This window comes from Notamacropus eugenii, chromosome 2 (assembly GCF_028372415.1).
Source record: "Notamacropus eugenii isolate mMacEug1 chromosome 2, mMacEug1.pri_v2, whole genome shotgun sequence".
Lineage (NCBI taxonomy): Eukaryota > Metazoa > Chordata > Mammalia > Diprotodontia > Macropodidae > Notamacropus > Notamacropus eugenii.
Genome location: NC_092873.1, coordinates 37,127,465 through 37,140,903, shown reverse-complemented (window position 1 = coordinate 37,140,903; position 13,439 = coordinate 37,127,465). Strand labels below are relative to the sequence as shown.

Below are 13,439 nucleotides of genomic sequence, written 5' to 3'. Positions count from 1 at the left end.
GTCTCTTCTGTATGAACCCCACCACTCCACGCCCCAACGAGAGAGACCAGGAGGGATGAAATTGGGTGATCAAAGGAAGGGACAAAGACCTGAGGAGGGCCAGACTCTGGGAAAGGAAAGGGATCCCCCCCCCACCTTTGTTAAGTTGCAGTTTAGGTCGTGGGGGCTCCTTCCACCCTACCTCCGTTCTGACTCAACTCAGGCTTCAGGAGGGGGAAGAGGTGATTGTAAACCTCACCCTGCCTTATTCCATGTTACCCACCTAGTCTCTTGGTGGGAAGTGATGGGAAAGGGGTATCATGCGTCTATTACCCCAGCTTCTGATGACTTGAGGTTCAGAACCCAAACACCTGCACATAATCTGGGCAGGGGCTTGGGTGAAAATCGGGGGAAGGACCAGGGGTCCTGGCCAGAGGGACGAGGAGAAGGTACCTTGGGCAGCTCCCACGGGCCACGTGGGGGCCAAGGCCGTATTTTCCGGTGTAAATATGCCGGCTTCACCGGCTGCCTCTCCAGCCGCAGCAGCGTGGTCAGGGCCGCTCCCTAGACAGCCCCCTCCCCCTAATAAGCACGCACAAAAGCCCCCAGCCGCGCACAAAGACAAGTCGCCCGGGTGTGTGAGATGGGGGGCGGGGGGGAGAGTGTTGCCCTGCCTCTCCCACTCAGGGGGACTTCCCCGGGGGCGAAGTGTCGGGACTGACAGACGGACACCCAAGCTCCCCGGCTCTGCTGTCGCTGCGCCGCACCGCGCCCCGTATGCGTGGCTTCCCGGGACGTGGGGGGAGCAGCCACGACTCCCCCGACGGCAGCGCCCTCCTAGCCAGCCGGCCGGCCCTCCAAACCCCCAGTCCTGCTCTTCGCCCCCTGCCCACTAGGTGCCCCCCGCTCTGCCTGGAGCCGCCGGTCGGCCGGAACCCCCGGGCCCTCCGGAGCCCCCAGACCGCTCGGTACCCCCCGCCCACTAGGTGCCCCCCGCCCTGCTTGGAGCCCCCGGTCGTCCGGAACCCCCCGGCCCTCGCGGAGCCCCCCGCCCCGTCAGGGCCCCCACCCACCTGGCCGCCGCGGACCTCTCTCTCTAGCTCTCGGTAACGGTTGTGCCACACCAGGTAGTGCAGCGGGTATCTGCCCTCCGGCCCCTTCCTGGCGGCGGAGGCGATCATCCTGCCCTCCGCATGCCGGGGCCGCCTTTCCCGGCCCGGGATGGGGGGACGGGGACAGGGACTGGAGCTGGGGGCGCGGGGCCGGCTGCAGAGCCTGCTCTGGAAGCCCGGCGACGGGCGGCTGCACGGGCATGTGCCTGGGGAGGCAGGAGAGCGGGCGGGCGGGCGAGCGCCGGCGGAGGCGGGCGGAGGGGGGCACGGCGGCGGCGATGCGGGGGGCGGGGGAGCGGGTTCCCAGCGTCCCCGGGAGGAGAGGCGAGGAGGAGGAGGGGGAGGAGGAAAAGATGAGGAGGAGGAGGAGGAAAAGGAGAAAGGAGGGGGAGGAGGAGAAGAAGCACTAGCCCTGGGTTACCAGCACTAGGCAGCGCTGTTCGAGTTCTTTGCCTCTCTCTCCTCCCACACCCCTGCACACAAAGGCAGCGTTACAAGGAGGGAGGAGGGGGGAGAAGGATCAGGCGTCCAGAGGAGGGGGAGAAAGGAGGAGGCAAGCAGGGGGCTCGGCCCTGGTGGGCGCTGGAGGCATCCCAGCGGGCAGAGGAAAGAGCAGCCCCTGGCTTTTCCCACGCACACACCGCCTCTTGGCATGGTCAGTGCAAATGTCAGCCCCTTCCTCACCCCTCTCCCCAAAGCAGTTGGGGGCCGGGGAGCCCCAGTGTGTAGGTGGGGAGAGAGGAGGGGACCCTGGTGCTGGAGGCATAGCCAGTCAGAGCCAGGAGTCCGAGGTCTCACTGCATCATGGGAGTTGTAGTCCGCACCCCCCCATTAAGCTCAAGGGCGGGCAGGTGAAGGGGGGGTGGGCAGAGGAAATCCCTACCGTGCCAACCTCTCCTCCTCTTCCCTCTTGAAGACTTGCCCACAGAAGTGGGGATGGAGCTGTTAGGCAGACTACCCAGTAGATGGATAAACTAAGGTGGGACCCCAGGATTGGCTCAATATACCAGAATATCTTGGCATGAGACATGCCCCCTATTCCTTTAGGGACAAACAACACAATCCTCCTGGATCTTTATCAATTAATTCTGAGCCTGCTGGGAGAGGTCCTAAGTGACCTAGTGAGTCAATCAGTCCTGGGTTCAAATTCTGCCTCTGATGGTGCTGGCTGTGTTACCCTGGGCAAATCATTTCACCCTCAGTGCTCTAGGGCTAGGTAACTTTCTCAAACTGTATGTAGCAAAGAATGGGCCAATTTACTTTGGTGGAAGGAGTTTCTTCCCCTGGGAGTTCCCATTATCAATGAAATCCCAAGTCCAACCCTTTTCTGTATGCCCTGCCCTGAACATTAAACTAAATAACCATAGAAATCATTATAATCGAGACCTTTAGGGACAATTTAGATCATAGATTCAGTAGTGGAAAGGAATTTAAAGGTCAGAAGGTCCAAACCCTACATTTTACAAATGAGATAAGTGAAGTCCAAAGAGGTTGTAAATTTCCTAAAGTGGTAAAGCCAGTCAAATACAGTATGGAGCAAATGAGAATTTGGTCACAATTGAGCCTCTGGGGGAGAGGAGGAGAAATCAGATGGAGTTTACAGAAGAAATGGGACTGGGATAGACTGTGTTTAAAGGGCTAATAGAGATGGGTGGTTGGAGATCCACCTCTCTGAGGTGTCTTAATCAGTTAATCAGCAAGCAATTATTAAATGCCCACTGTGTACTAAGCACTGTGCTAAATGAACTTTAGCTAGCCTTCTCTCCTTTCAGACGGGAAACTCCTTGAGAGCAGGGACTTTGCCGATTTCTGTTCTATGTCTTCCTCTGGTTCCTGAAGCCAGGCTTTTCACATAACAAGCAATTACATTTTGCCAAATTGAATTGGTTGGGACGAACAAATCAGTTCCCATTTCCAGCTTCTCATTCAGAGCAATAATGGTTTGAGACTTGCTAGAAAATGATATTCTCATCCTCCTTTCCATCATCTCTTCCTTGTATTCCATACCCCGCCTCCATGGCAAACCATGCACATCCCAGGATGCCACACCGCCAGGGGGAGAGAGGGAGCAGTCAGCGTCACCATCCCCATTCCCCTGCGGAAGAGTCTGCGGGCCTCCTTTGGTGCCTAGGCATGCTGCTCCCTACCTCCACCACAAGGAGTCAGCAGAGGGTTGTACCTGGACCGGGAGCCTAAGCAGTGGGATTGGAGAGGCAAGAGAGGAAAAGGAGAGGGTGCCCCTGTACAGCGGATACTCCTGGGAATGAAGGTGTGGCTGAGCACTTCCTATGGCCGAGACACAGACGGACTGCAGCCTCCTTCAAGTCCACCGCTAAAGAGGTGTGGGGATTTGCAGATGTCATCTGCTCCTCCATGCCTTCTAAAGTCCCTCTCTCCTCAAATTACTTTGTATTTACTCTGTATATTTTGTATCAGTGTACACACTATTTCCTTCCTGGTAGAATGGTAAGTTAAGGACAGGGACCACTTTTGTCTTTATAAGATCACCGGGCACAAAGCTGAGAAACAGTAGGTGCTTAGTAAGTGAAGGTAGTCTATGTGTTTTCCCTCAAGAGATTGTAATCCCCTGAGGGCAGGACTAGTTTTTGTCTTCGACTAGTAGACATTCAATAAATGGTTATTGAATTACATGAGCCCTCTTCCCCAAGTATCAGGACAAGGTACAGTTTGGGGGAGGGACTGGTAGTAGGGCTGGGGGGGTTGGGTAGTGTTGGACTTGGAGTCAGGAAGACCTGGGTTCAAATCCTGCTTCTGACACTGTGTAAGTACGGAGGAAGTCACTCTCCCCAGGCCAGTTTCCTCATCTCTAAAATGGAGTTGGACTAAATGGTATCTGAGATGCCTTCAGTTCTAGATCTATGATTCTGTGATTCTGCGCGGCCGCCCCCCCCCCCCCCCATCATCCCAGTTTGCTTAGGTGCTCTAAGGAGTCAATTCATCTTGGTTCCTGGGATGTCCCTCCCATCCCTCCCCAGGAGACACAGTCCAACTGAGAGACTTAGATTGAGTAGGGGGAGGCATGCCAGGCACCTGTTTGTTCTCCTTCATGCCTGCCAGTCCCAGGCTGCCACGTGCTCTCAAACTCACCCACACACAGCCCAAGAAACAAAGACAAACAGACCGTGCAGCTGAGAGCCGAGTAGACATTTAATAAATGAAATTCCATAGCTGAGAGAAGAGCTGAATCTTCAGCTCCAGTTCCCACCCCCAGCCTTCATTCCACATGCATTCACTCACCACGAGGCTGGAAGGGGGTGGGGTAGGGAGAGAGAGCCTGTCTCAGCATCCTCAGCCTTGAATGCCAGGGTGAAGAGAAGGCCCATCCTGGGGGAAAAGGGGGGAGTAGCACCTCCCATGCAGCCGTTGGCAGGTGGGGCTCTCCAGGAGCCGAGGGAGCCAGCCAGGCACAGGCTAACTCAGGTGATAAACTGCCTGGCTCTCTCCTAACAACTCAGGGACTGCATTGGGGGAGGCGGCAAGGCAGACAGGCAATGCTACAAGCTGGCAGTCTCCTTTTTTTTTTAAAGTGTGATTATAAATATAGCCAGTGGACACACACACTTTCAAACAAACTTGTCAATCCGGGTAGAAATGAGAAGTCGAAAGAGGCAGGTCTCGCTGTATTTGGGGCGCCATGACTCATGGGCGGCTGCTGTCTCAGGGAGGGAGCTAGTCTGCCCACCCACGAGCCCCTGCCACAGATAGGCTGAACATCTCTGGCACCTCTCCCCACGTGAGTGAATCTCCTGTTGCCAAGTAGAATCCCCTCTTTGTCTAGACTCTAGACGTTACACCTGCAACCTTTTCACCACTGGAACGGCTTCTAACACCTTCCCCTCCCAACAGCTTTCCCGAGTCATGCCCACCTCCCCAGAGACAGAGTCAAAAGCAGAAGGGGGGAAGGGCAGCAGCAGAGGGCAGGGCATTTTATGCAAACTGGCAAGCACAAGGGAATGCACACGAGCAGGCTGGGGCCACAGGTTCGCAGTTTCTCAAGGCTTCTTCCTTCATGTAAAATTTCATAACCTGCGAAGAAAAACCACTCCAAGGAAATATTCTGGGTGTATATATACATTTACACAGCCTGGACATGAACACGTGGCCTTGAAATGAAACAGGCCAGGACTTCATGTACATTCTGTTCCTCCCCTCCAGGAATGGACATATATGAGTACATGACAAAATACAGGAAAGTCCCCACATGAGAAGGCAGCTGTCTGTCTCTTCCTCCAGACATCTTTAGAAGTGGGCTTGATTCTTAGCCACGGGGAGCTGTAGTCTAGGTGTGGTCTTGCCTGGAGGCAGTGAGTGACCTCTCTGGCACCCTAGAAGTTAACAGTTTAATTCAGTTCAATGCCAACATAAGCTGGGAGGGACCTTAGAGGTCATGGAGTCTAACCCCCTTTATTTGACCGATGGGGAAACTGACCAGGGATTTGCTCAAGGTCAATTAGCTAAAGTACATAACAATAAGGCACAATACGGATAAAAATGACTTACTCTTCCCCCCGCCACCCATTGAGTGCCTCTTGGGTGCCAGCTGGGTGGACTGGGGATACAAAGCTGGGCAAGTGAATTTCTTTCTTCCAGAAACTTGGTCTATATTCCTCACGCGGGTGGCTACCTGCTCTCCCCCCATTCCCAGGGAAATCTGGGGATCTAGACTTCCTGCAGCAAGCTAAGACAAATAGACCTATGGAATTCCAAGGAACCCGGAAGAAAAAGAAGCCCAATTTGTAGCCTTAGGGCGTTGTCAGGGGCTGGGGTCACACAGGTGACAGAAGGGCAGCTTGAGCCCATGGATGCCAGCTCTCTATCCATCAAGATGGTATCGTTAGAACGCCCCCCCCCTTTCACACAAGTGTGGGTGCTCTCTGCAGAATCGTGTGCCCCTACCCATACATACATAGAACGTTTTCCCCAACTCAGACACCAGAGTGTGGACACTAATCGATGCGTTCCGCACCCAGACAGCTCTTAGGAACCCAGACTGTACAAAAGCTGGCCCATCCCTCCTTCCCCAAACACCCACAGCCTTGTCACCCCCACACAGAGGATGGCGACCTTTCCCCAACATTCTTTGTCCGCCTCTCCTTGGTATGGGGCGGCTTGCTAGGTCACCCCTAAACTGGCCTATTTACACGCACACACACACACACACAATAAACCTCAGCGAGGCAGTTCAGCCTTAATCCCCCACCTCCCGTTTTTGCCCCATTTTCACCACCTGCCCTCAATGCTCCCCCTCTCCTTCCTCCTCCCGCTGCTAGGATAGGGGAAGGCAGGAAGAGGAACTGTAGGGGTGACTCACCACCAGCTCCGCCCTGTTCTCGCTTTGGGGGCAGGTAGGGGAAACTGAGGCAAGGGGCCAGGATGCGGGGCAAGCTGGCGGCCAGTCACCCAGGCCAAGTCCTCCCCGACTCGGTTCAGGATGGGGAGAGGCTGGGGAGGGGGCGGTCTCCGGGGCTGGGATTGGGGGGGGCGGGAAGAGCCCGGCCCTCCTGGCCCTTTAAAGCCCCCCCACTCCCTAGCACCTCGAGCCTCTTCCTGTGTTCCTTGCCATTTCCTTTCTCCAGCTGGGAGCGGGGCGGGTCCGGGCCCGGGCTGGGGGTCGGGAGGCGCGCGGGCCCCTCCCCCGGTGGGCCGGGCCTGCGTCGCTTCCTGCGGGAGCAGCTGAGCGCGAGCTGGGCAGCCTGCGGAGAGCCGGAGAGCCAGGGGCCGGGCCGGGCCGAGCCGGGCGGGCCGAGCCGGAGCCGGGGAGGACGCGCCGGGGGCCGATCTGAGCGCCGACGGCCGGGGCCCCGAGGGGGCGGACGCGCGGCGGGGAGCGGCCTCCGCAGCAGCCGTGGCCGTGGCCGCGGGCGCCATCGGGGACCCCCTGCCTGCGGCCGACGCCCCCGCGCGCCCCCCACGCTGGCCCAGAGGGCTGCGGCCGCCTCGCCGCTGAGGATGTCCCGGAAGGGGCCGCGGGCCGAGGTGTGTGCGGACTGCAGCGCCCCGGGTAAGGCCCGGGCCGGGGGCGGGCACGGGGGCCCCGGGGTGGGGGGGAAGGAGGTCGAGACGCCAGCGCCCCGAGGCCGGGGGCGGGATGCTGCGGGAGGGTGAGCGGAGGCTGGGGGCTGCGGCCTCGGCAGCCACTGCAGAGCCAGGTGTCCTTGGGAGGGGCACCGGGGTGCCCGGGGGCCCGAGCTGGGAGGGGAGGGGCGCAGCGCGCTGCTCCTGGGCTGCTGCTGGTGCCCACGTCAGTGCTGGTCATCCTGCCCCCTCAGCACCCCCAGCCCAGGGGCCAGCGGGGTCCGTGCTTCAGGAAGGACGTGTCCGGTGCCTTCTCCTCCTTGGGCAGTCTGGCCTCCCCCCCAACGGCATCCACCCCCCCTCCCCGGCTCCTAGGCGGCAGAAGGACTGTGGGGGAAGCGAGAAGGATTTTTCCTTAGGGGGTGGAAGTGTGTGTTCTTAGTTTGTGTCATGGAGTCTCGGCTGCCTCCTTCTGTCTTACACCTGCTGCTCACACGTTGCGATTGCTGTGTAGCTGCAGAGGACATCTGTGGGGAAAGGGGGTGAGCAGGTATCTCCTGCCCTCACCTTGCCCAGCTCCCGGTCCACCGGCCACAGGTCTTCTCACAAAGGTACTCGGAAGGCAAGGGTTACCCAGGGATGCTTGTCTTTAGGCATCCTGGCCTGCCCAGGGCCTGGTAGGGCTGTTCTTCCTGGAGTTAGAGGGGCCAGGGTCAGGCCCTAGGTCCCATTTAATTCTTCAGAAGGTGGTGACTGATTCCTAGGCCTCTGAAGGTGCTAGGGGCTCTCACACCTACTCTGTCAGGCCAAATGGAATCCTGAGACACCATTCCTCAACCCCATAAACAAAGCCTGCTGGGTGGGGGAGGATGAGCAGGCCTGGGTCTTGAGATAGTTTTCCTTCTCCTCAGCCACTACTTGACAGGGAAGTGGGAAATCCCAGCACCATTGGTACCAGGCAGGGAGCACAGGACAGACCCTAGACCTGGGTGCCTAGGGTCTGTGGATAAATCCAGGGCAAGCCAGTAAAGGACACTGGACTCAAATCCTACCTCAGCCACTTATTCTGTGGGTCTACTAGTCCTGTACTTTCCCTGGAACTCGGTTTCCTTCTCTGTAAAAAGAAGGGATTGGTCTTTGATGGCTTCTAAGTTCCCTTCCAGCTTTGCTCTATGCCAGGGAGACCTAGCCTAGGGTCTGAGAGTCAGCTGCCTCCACCCCCTGCCTCTGATTCCATGTTGACTGGCATTTCCCCTTCTCCCCAGAAGAGTGGAGTTCTTTTCCATGTGGGAGTTGCACATCTCTACCTACTTTGGCCCCAGGGAGGAAATGAGGGGACAGACCAGAGGAGCAGTTTCCTTCTGGTGGAAGGGGTGGACTCCGGAGGCAGAAGGGGCTCTTCAGATCTGAGCAGCCTGTTGGGGCAAGGGGTAGTGGAGTCCTAATGGTCATAGGTAACCTTTCTGGGCCTCAGTTCCTTCATCTGTAAAATGAAGAAAATTGGATGACTACAGAGTCACTGTGATTCCTCCACCTTAACTCTGGCTTCATTCATTTGGGAGGGAGATAGGTTTGTACTGCCCACCTCCCCAAATTCCCACTTAGGTTCTGGGTTACAGATCAATTTGCAGAGTTTCCAGAGAACCCCAGAAGGCATGTGGGCAGCTGGTGCCCCAGTGTGCCCTCTCTAGGCTGGCAGAAAGGATCTGGGGAGGCTTATCTGGGGGCTTACTCCCCCTTCACAGGGAGTCTCCAGTGTTAGTGTCAGCTCCAATGATCATTTTGAGATAGGGATGAGGGACATCAGAACAAGCTTTCTAGTGCCCTGTGAGTACCCAGTGAGGGGATAGAGGAAGTTGGTGGTGGTATCTCTGTGGATGCCCAGTTTTGTGACCCTCAGTTGACCCCATTAGTGTCAGAAGGTTAGCCTCTTTGTTGGATGAGATATCCCCAGGTTGGCATAGGACTATGCCCTCAGGGCCCCTCCTCTACCTTGCTCATCTGGCATAGTTAATAGAAGCCTAGGTTTAGAGTCTGAAAAACACTTTAAGTTCTGTTGTAGGCACTAATTCTAACCTTAGTCGTGTCGGTCTCTCAGAACCTCAATTTCCTTCTCTATTAAGATGTGCTGTTAATGCTTGGTAGTCCCCACCTTGCTGAGCTGTTAGACTCAAGTGAGATAATTACCAAGCATTAATTAATCACCTACTGTGTGATCCAGGTGCTAGAAACATAAAGACAAAAACCCAAAAACCCAAGTCCTGAAACAGGCCCTGCCTTCAAGGATCCTATGTTCTATAAGGAAATCATATAAATATTTACAAAGTGACTTCAGAAAGGACATTAGCAACTGAAGGGATTTCCTTTTCTCCATAGGAAGGACTCCTGTGGAGAAAGTAGCATGACATTTTAGCAGATCTTTGAAGGAAGTTAAGGAAATTAAAGATGCTTAAAGGTGAGGAGAGAGTGCATTTCAGGCATGGGGGACATCTGTACAAAGACTTGGAAACTGGCATTGGTATGGAATGATGCCTGGAAAGAGCTTTGTAAACTCTCGAGCTCTCATCAGTAGTGATTAGCATCCTACTCTGAGTGGAAGAAAGGTGACCAAGACTGGTAGAACGTGCGAGGGCTCCTCATCAGTGGCTGTAGCAGACCCCTGAGGAAGACAAACTTCCTGAGTTGTTCAGGCAGAGTTAAAGTCTAGTTGGAATCCTGGCCTGGGTCCTATCCATCCCCTTCACAGATGCACCACATGGCTGCCCTCAAAGAAGACTCCTCTAGGATGTTGGATTAGGGGATTTGGAGTCCAAATGCATTCCAGCCCTGCTAAGTGCCCTGTTTGGGCCCTTGGGCTAGGCAGTCACTTACAGAAGGAAGGGTTGGATGTGAGAACTTTCAGTCCTCTGATCTTAGTGCTTCTCTGTTTCTGGGATTAGTGGGACATCATCATCCTGTCAGAGAACCAAAGATGTCCTGAGCTAGAAGGGACCTCAAAAGCTGTTTAATCCCCTCATTTTACAGATGAGAAACCAGGGACCCAGGGAGCTTCAGTGCTCAAGGTCACTCAGGTAGTGAGTTTCATTCATTTTCTTTTCTTGACTCTCTGTGGTCGCCCACTGGCCATTTGAATATTTAACTCATGCCTTGGATCTCCCATTTTCCATGGCCTTGGGTATTTTTAGTATAGTGTTTGGAGGGTTTTATTTGGAAAGTGGAACAAGAATGCTGCCTTGGAGGCATTTGATCATGATAAATGGTGGTGGTGATGATGACTATGGCTAACATTTATTAGGTGTGCTGTGCTAAGTCATTTATAATTATTTAGATCCTCACACAATTCTGGGGAGTAGGTGCTTTTATTATCCTCATTTACAGTTGAGGAAATTGAGGCAAATATGTGAAATGACCTGCCTGGTATCTGAAGGCAGATTTGAACTCAGGTCTTCCTGACTCCAGACCCACCTGTCTATCCACTGCACCAACCAGGATTCCAATGTATACGTTCAAATATCAGCTCTTACTTTATTAGCTTCGAGGTCTCGGTTTGCTTCTCTGCAGTGAGGGGAGTGGATCAGACGATCTAGGTCTAGGATCCTATGAATGGTGAATTGTGGTACCTGATTACTTGTTAACACTTGTGTTTTCACACTTCTCAACTCTCCATAGAATGGGTCATAATAAAGTCACTGCCCTTCTGTGTTTGGGGGCACCAGTGGTTGCTCACCTTGGACATTCCTCTTTGATAGAGGAAAGAAGAGATGGTACTCTGAGGGTGAGGTACAACTAGAGCGTCACTGGCACCCTGAGCAGAAAGTGAAGCCTATCTTTGTCATCTCTGGTCCCAGGGGGTGCTGCTCCAATGTTCCCTCTCTTTCCTCTCTAGCCTGGCTGCTGAGTTGGGTCCAGTTGGCCTATGCCTTGGTGGTCACAGGTCGGTCCTGATGTGTGAGAGGTCCATATGGTCCCCATGGTAGCTATTGGGGAAGGAAGAGGGGTTTTTGGGGAAATGGAAAGAGCTCTGGCTTTGGAGTCCGAGGATCTAGACCCAAGTTCCTTGCTGTTTTGGAGCCTTAGTTTCCATTTCTGTAAAATGGAGATTAAAATACCTGTACTAAGAACCTCACAGAGTGAGTCATAAGACTCAAATGAGAGAAATTTATGAAATGTTTCAAAAACTCAAGCACTCTGCATACAGACGTTATTCAGTATTACACAGTTTTAGAGTGATAACAGATGCACTTGTGTGTAGCACTTAAAAGCTTCCAGAAGATTGCCTTATGATTATTTGAAGATCTGAAGCCCAGCCTTGAATTAGCTCAGTCCAGTTTCTTCACTTCATTGAGCCTCAGTTTCCCCTACTTTAAATGAGGAGAATCAGACTAGATGTTTATGGTCAGTTCTGACTACAATCCCTAGTCTAACAATATCCTACCTCCTGAACATCTTGGCAGAATCTTACTTTCTCAGGTTACAGGTAACACCTCCTTGCATCCCTCCCCTTCAGAACCTCTCATCCTTACCTTCTTTAATTACTGAGGGCAGTGATTCCCCTCCTCCTGCCCCTGGTTTCTTTCCCTTCCCCCTAGAGAGGGTGCCCCGTAGCCTTGGCTTAAGGGAGATGAGTGGAAATGGTAGCAGGGCAGACATCAGAATGATACAATGAATGACATGAGTGGATGAGAAGGTGGCAAGCAGTTGTCCCCTTTCTCCACAGAGGGGCCCTGCTTTTGTCCCATATTCCCCTGAAGGGCACCAGAGCGCATAGGCGTCAGTGCCAACCTGGGCAGCTGGACATGGCATAGCTGCCGTGCCACCTCTTTGGGAGCCATCTGTGCCCACATCCGTCCTTGGGGTGCCCTGGAGATGGGCAGGGGAATGGCCTGGAGGCAAAGTGTGCCTTGCCCCTCTTTTCCTTTCTTTCTTGATGCCACTCTAAGATAGGACTTGGCTCTGACTGAGGATGGCACTGGCCAGCTCTTTGGAATCACCAAGGCCAAAACTGCTGCCCATTCTCTGGTCACATGCTTCAGCAAGCTGGGATCGGCCACATGCCTGGCTCTGGCTCGCCCCCCCTTCACCCCAGCCCCTGCTGTTCGCCCCCGTGTCCTCCTGTAACCATCTGCTTCTCTGGCTCCCTACTCCCACAGCCTGACTCAGGTCTGCCTTGGGGAGGGTTGAAGCCCCCTCTGATACTGATACCCTCCCAAGACCAACTGTCCTGGCATGGACCACTTAGGAAAGCAAGCTGGCTCTGCCCAGTTTTTGCCTGCTCTTTTAGCCATGGGGAAAGTGCCCATGGCCAGGCATACTAGTTGGCAGTGGCTAGAATCTTGTGGCCCTTTCTTTCCTGTTCTCTTTACTCAGGAAAGGGAAACTGAGGTTTGGAATTCAGCTCTTGGAATATAAACTTTTGTTGCAACCTCCCCCTCCCCCTTTGTTTTCAGGAGGAGAATGTGGTTAATAAATACACCCCAGTAAATGACCCTACCCCTTTCTGCACTCAGTATCCGGTTTCCATGTTTCCACCCTTTTCCCTTCCCCTGCTCACTAGCTTGCCCACACCCAGGAGCCTGAACCCTGTCCTGACTAAAAAAGCCCAATGACCCCTCCCCCATTCAGTGACTCAGGTGAGTGCTTAGTCTGGGGGACAGAACAGGATAATGAGGGGAGGGGGAACAGGACAGGATAGTGGGGGTGTCCTGGGGAATGGTACTATCTGTTCTCCCAGATTTCCACTCAAAATTCCTTCCCTTTCTGTCCCTTTTATATACATACATACATATAATGTGTGTGTGTGTATGTGTATACACACACCCCTACATTCTGCTGTATGATCTTGGGCAAGTCACTTCACTCAGAGGGAAATGTTGATTTGCAGAGAGGCTAAATGTGGAACCCCCAATGAAAACCTCAAAATGCAGTATTTACTGTTACTAACACACAGACCATTTTCAGAACCCAGAATACCAGTTATTATCCCAGATTCACCCTCTTGAATTTTTCCTGGGCTAGAGGCTTTGGGTTCCAGGGTAGGTGAGATGAGAGAGGTGAGTTGGAGACAGGAGCTAGGGGGGCACTAAAGGTGTGTGTGTGTGTGTGTGTGTGTGTGTGTGTGTGTGTGTGTGTGTGTGTCTGGGTGTCTGGGTGTCTGGGTGTCTGTGCATCTCTGTTGCTTGGAAAGAACTGAACTGTCAAACAATGAACTCAGACCAGGACTTCCGCCTAGCGTCCATTGTTCAGTCCTGAGGCTATGTCCCCCTGTTCAGTCCCCCTCCCCCCATCAGCTTTTGCTGAGAGGACGAGAAGGAC

The 13,439-nt window shown here is 54.1% G+C and overlaps 3 protein-coding genes across 5 annotated transcripts in view; 1 reads left to right on the top strand and 2 right to left on the bottom strand.

Moving 5' to 3' along the window:
* Window positions 1-1,857, bottom strand: part of ANKRD13B (ankyrin repeat domain 13B) — a 29,202-nt gene extending 27,345 nt beyond the window's left edge. The window contains exon 1 of the mRNA XM_072639836.1: window positions 1,053-1,857. Coding sequence (XP_072495937.1) covers window positions 1,053-1,160 — 108 coding nt within the window. The 5' untranslated portion in view covers window positions 1,161-1,857. The remainder of the gene's footprint in view (window positions 1-1,052) is intronic.
* A 2,384-nt stretch (window positions 1,858-4,241) lies between these two features.
* LOC140524949 (uncharacterized) lies at window positions 4,242-6,980 on the bottom strand. Of its 2 annotated transcripts, none has more exons than XM_072639850.1 (2): window positions 6,424-6,980; window positions 4,242-5,437 (listed from the first exon to the last, which is right to left on the bottom strand). In XM_072639850.1, the coding sequence occupies exons 1-2, from the start codon at window positions 6,978-6,980 to the stop codon at window positions 5,392-5,394; spliced, it is 603 nt and encodes a 200-aa protein (XP_072495951.1). In that variant the 3' UTR covers window positions 4,242-5,391. The 2 variants fall into 2 exon arrangements, with proteins under 2 accessions (XP_072495951.1, XP_072495952.1); XM_072639851.1 differs by having other exon boundaries at window positions 4,242-5,138.
* The window catches only part of GIT1 (GIT ArfGAP 1), a 25,282-nt gene continuing 18,813 nt past the window's right edge, over window positions 6,971-13,439 (top strand). Inside the window, exon 1 of one of the 2 annotated variants that reach the window (XM_072639835.1) lies at window positions 6,971-7,088. Coding sequence is in view for 1 of the 2 variants with exons in the window: in XM_072639834.1 (XP_072495935.1) it covers window positions 7,062-7,113 (52 nt within the window). In the remaining variant the exon portion in view is untranslated. Of the gene's footprint in view, window positions 7,114-13,439 lie in introns of both variants that reach the window. The other variant, XM_072639834.1, reaches the window with a different exon arrangement.

Coding starts and splice junctions, on each gene's coding strand:
- LOC140524949 (XM_072639850.1), bottom strand. CDS start 6,980: ATGGCGCCCGCGGCCACGGCCACGGCTGCTGCGGAGGCCGCTCCCCGC. Junction 5,438..6,423: donor AGAACAGGGCGGAGCTGGTG/GTGAGTCACCCC, acceptor GTTAACTTCTAG/GGTGCCAGAGAGGTCACTCA.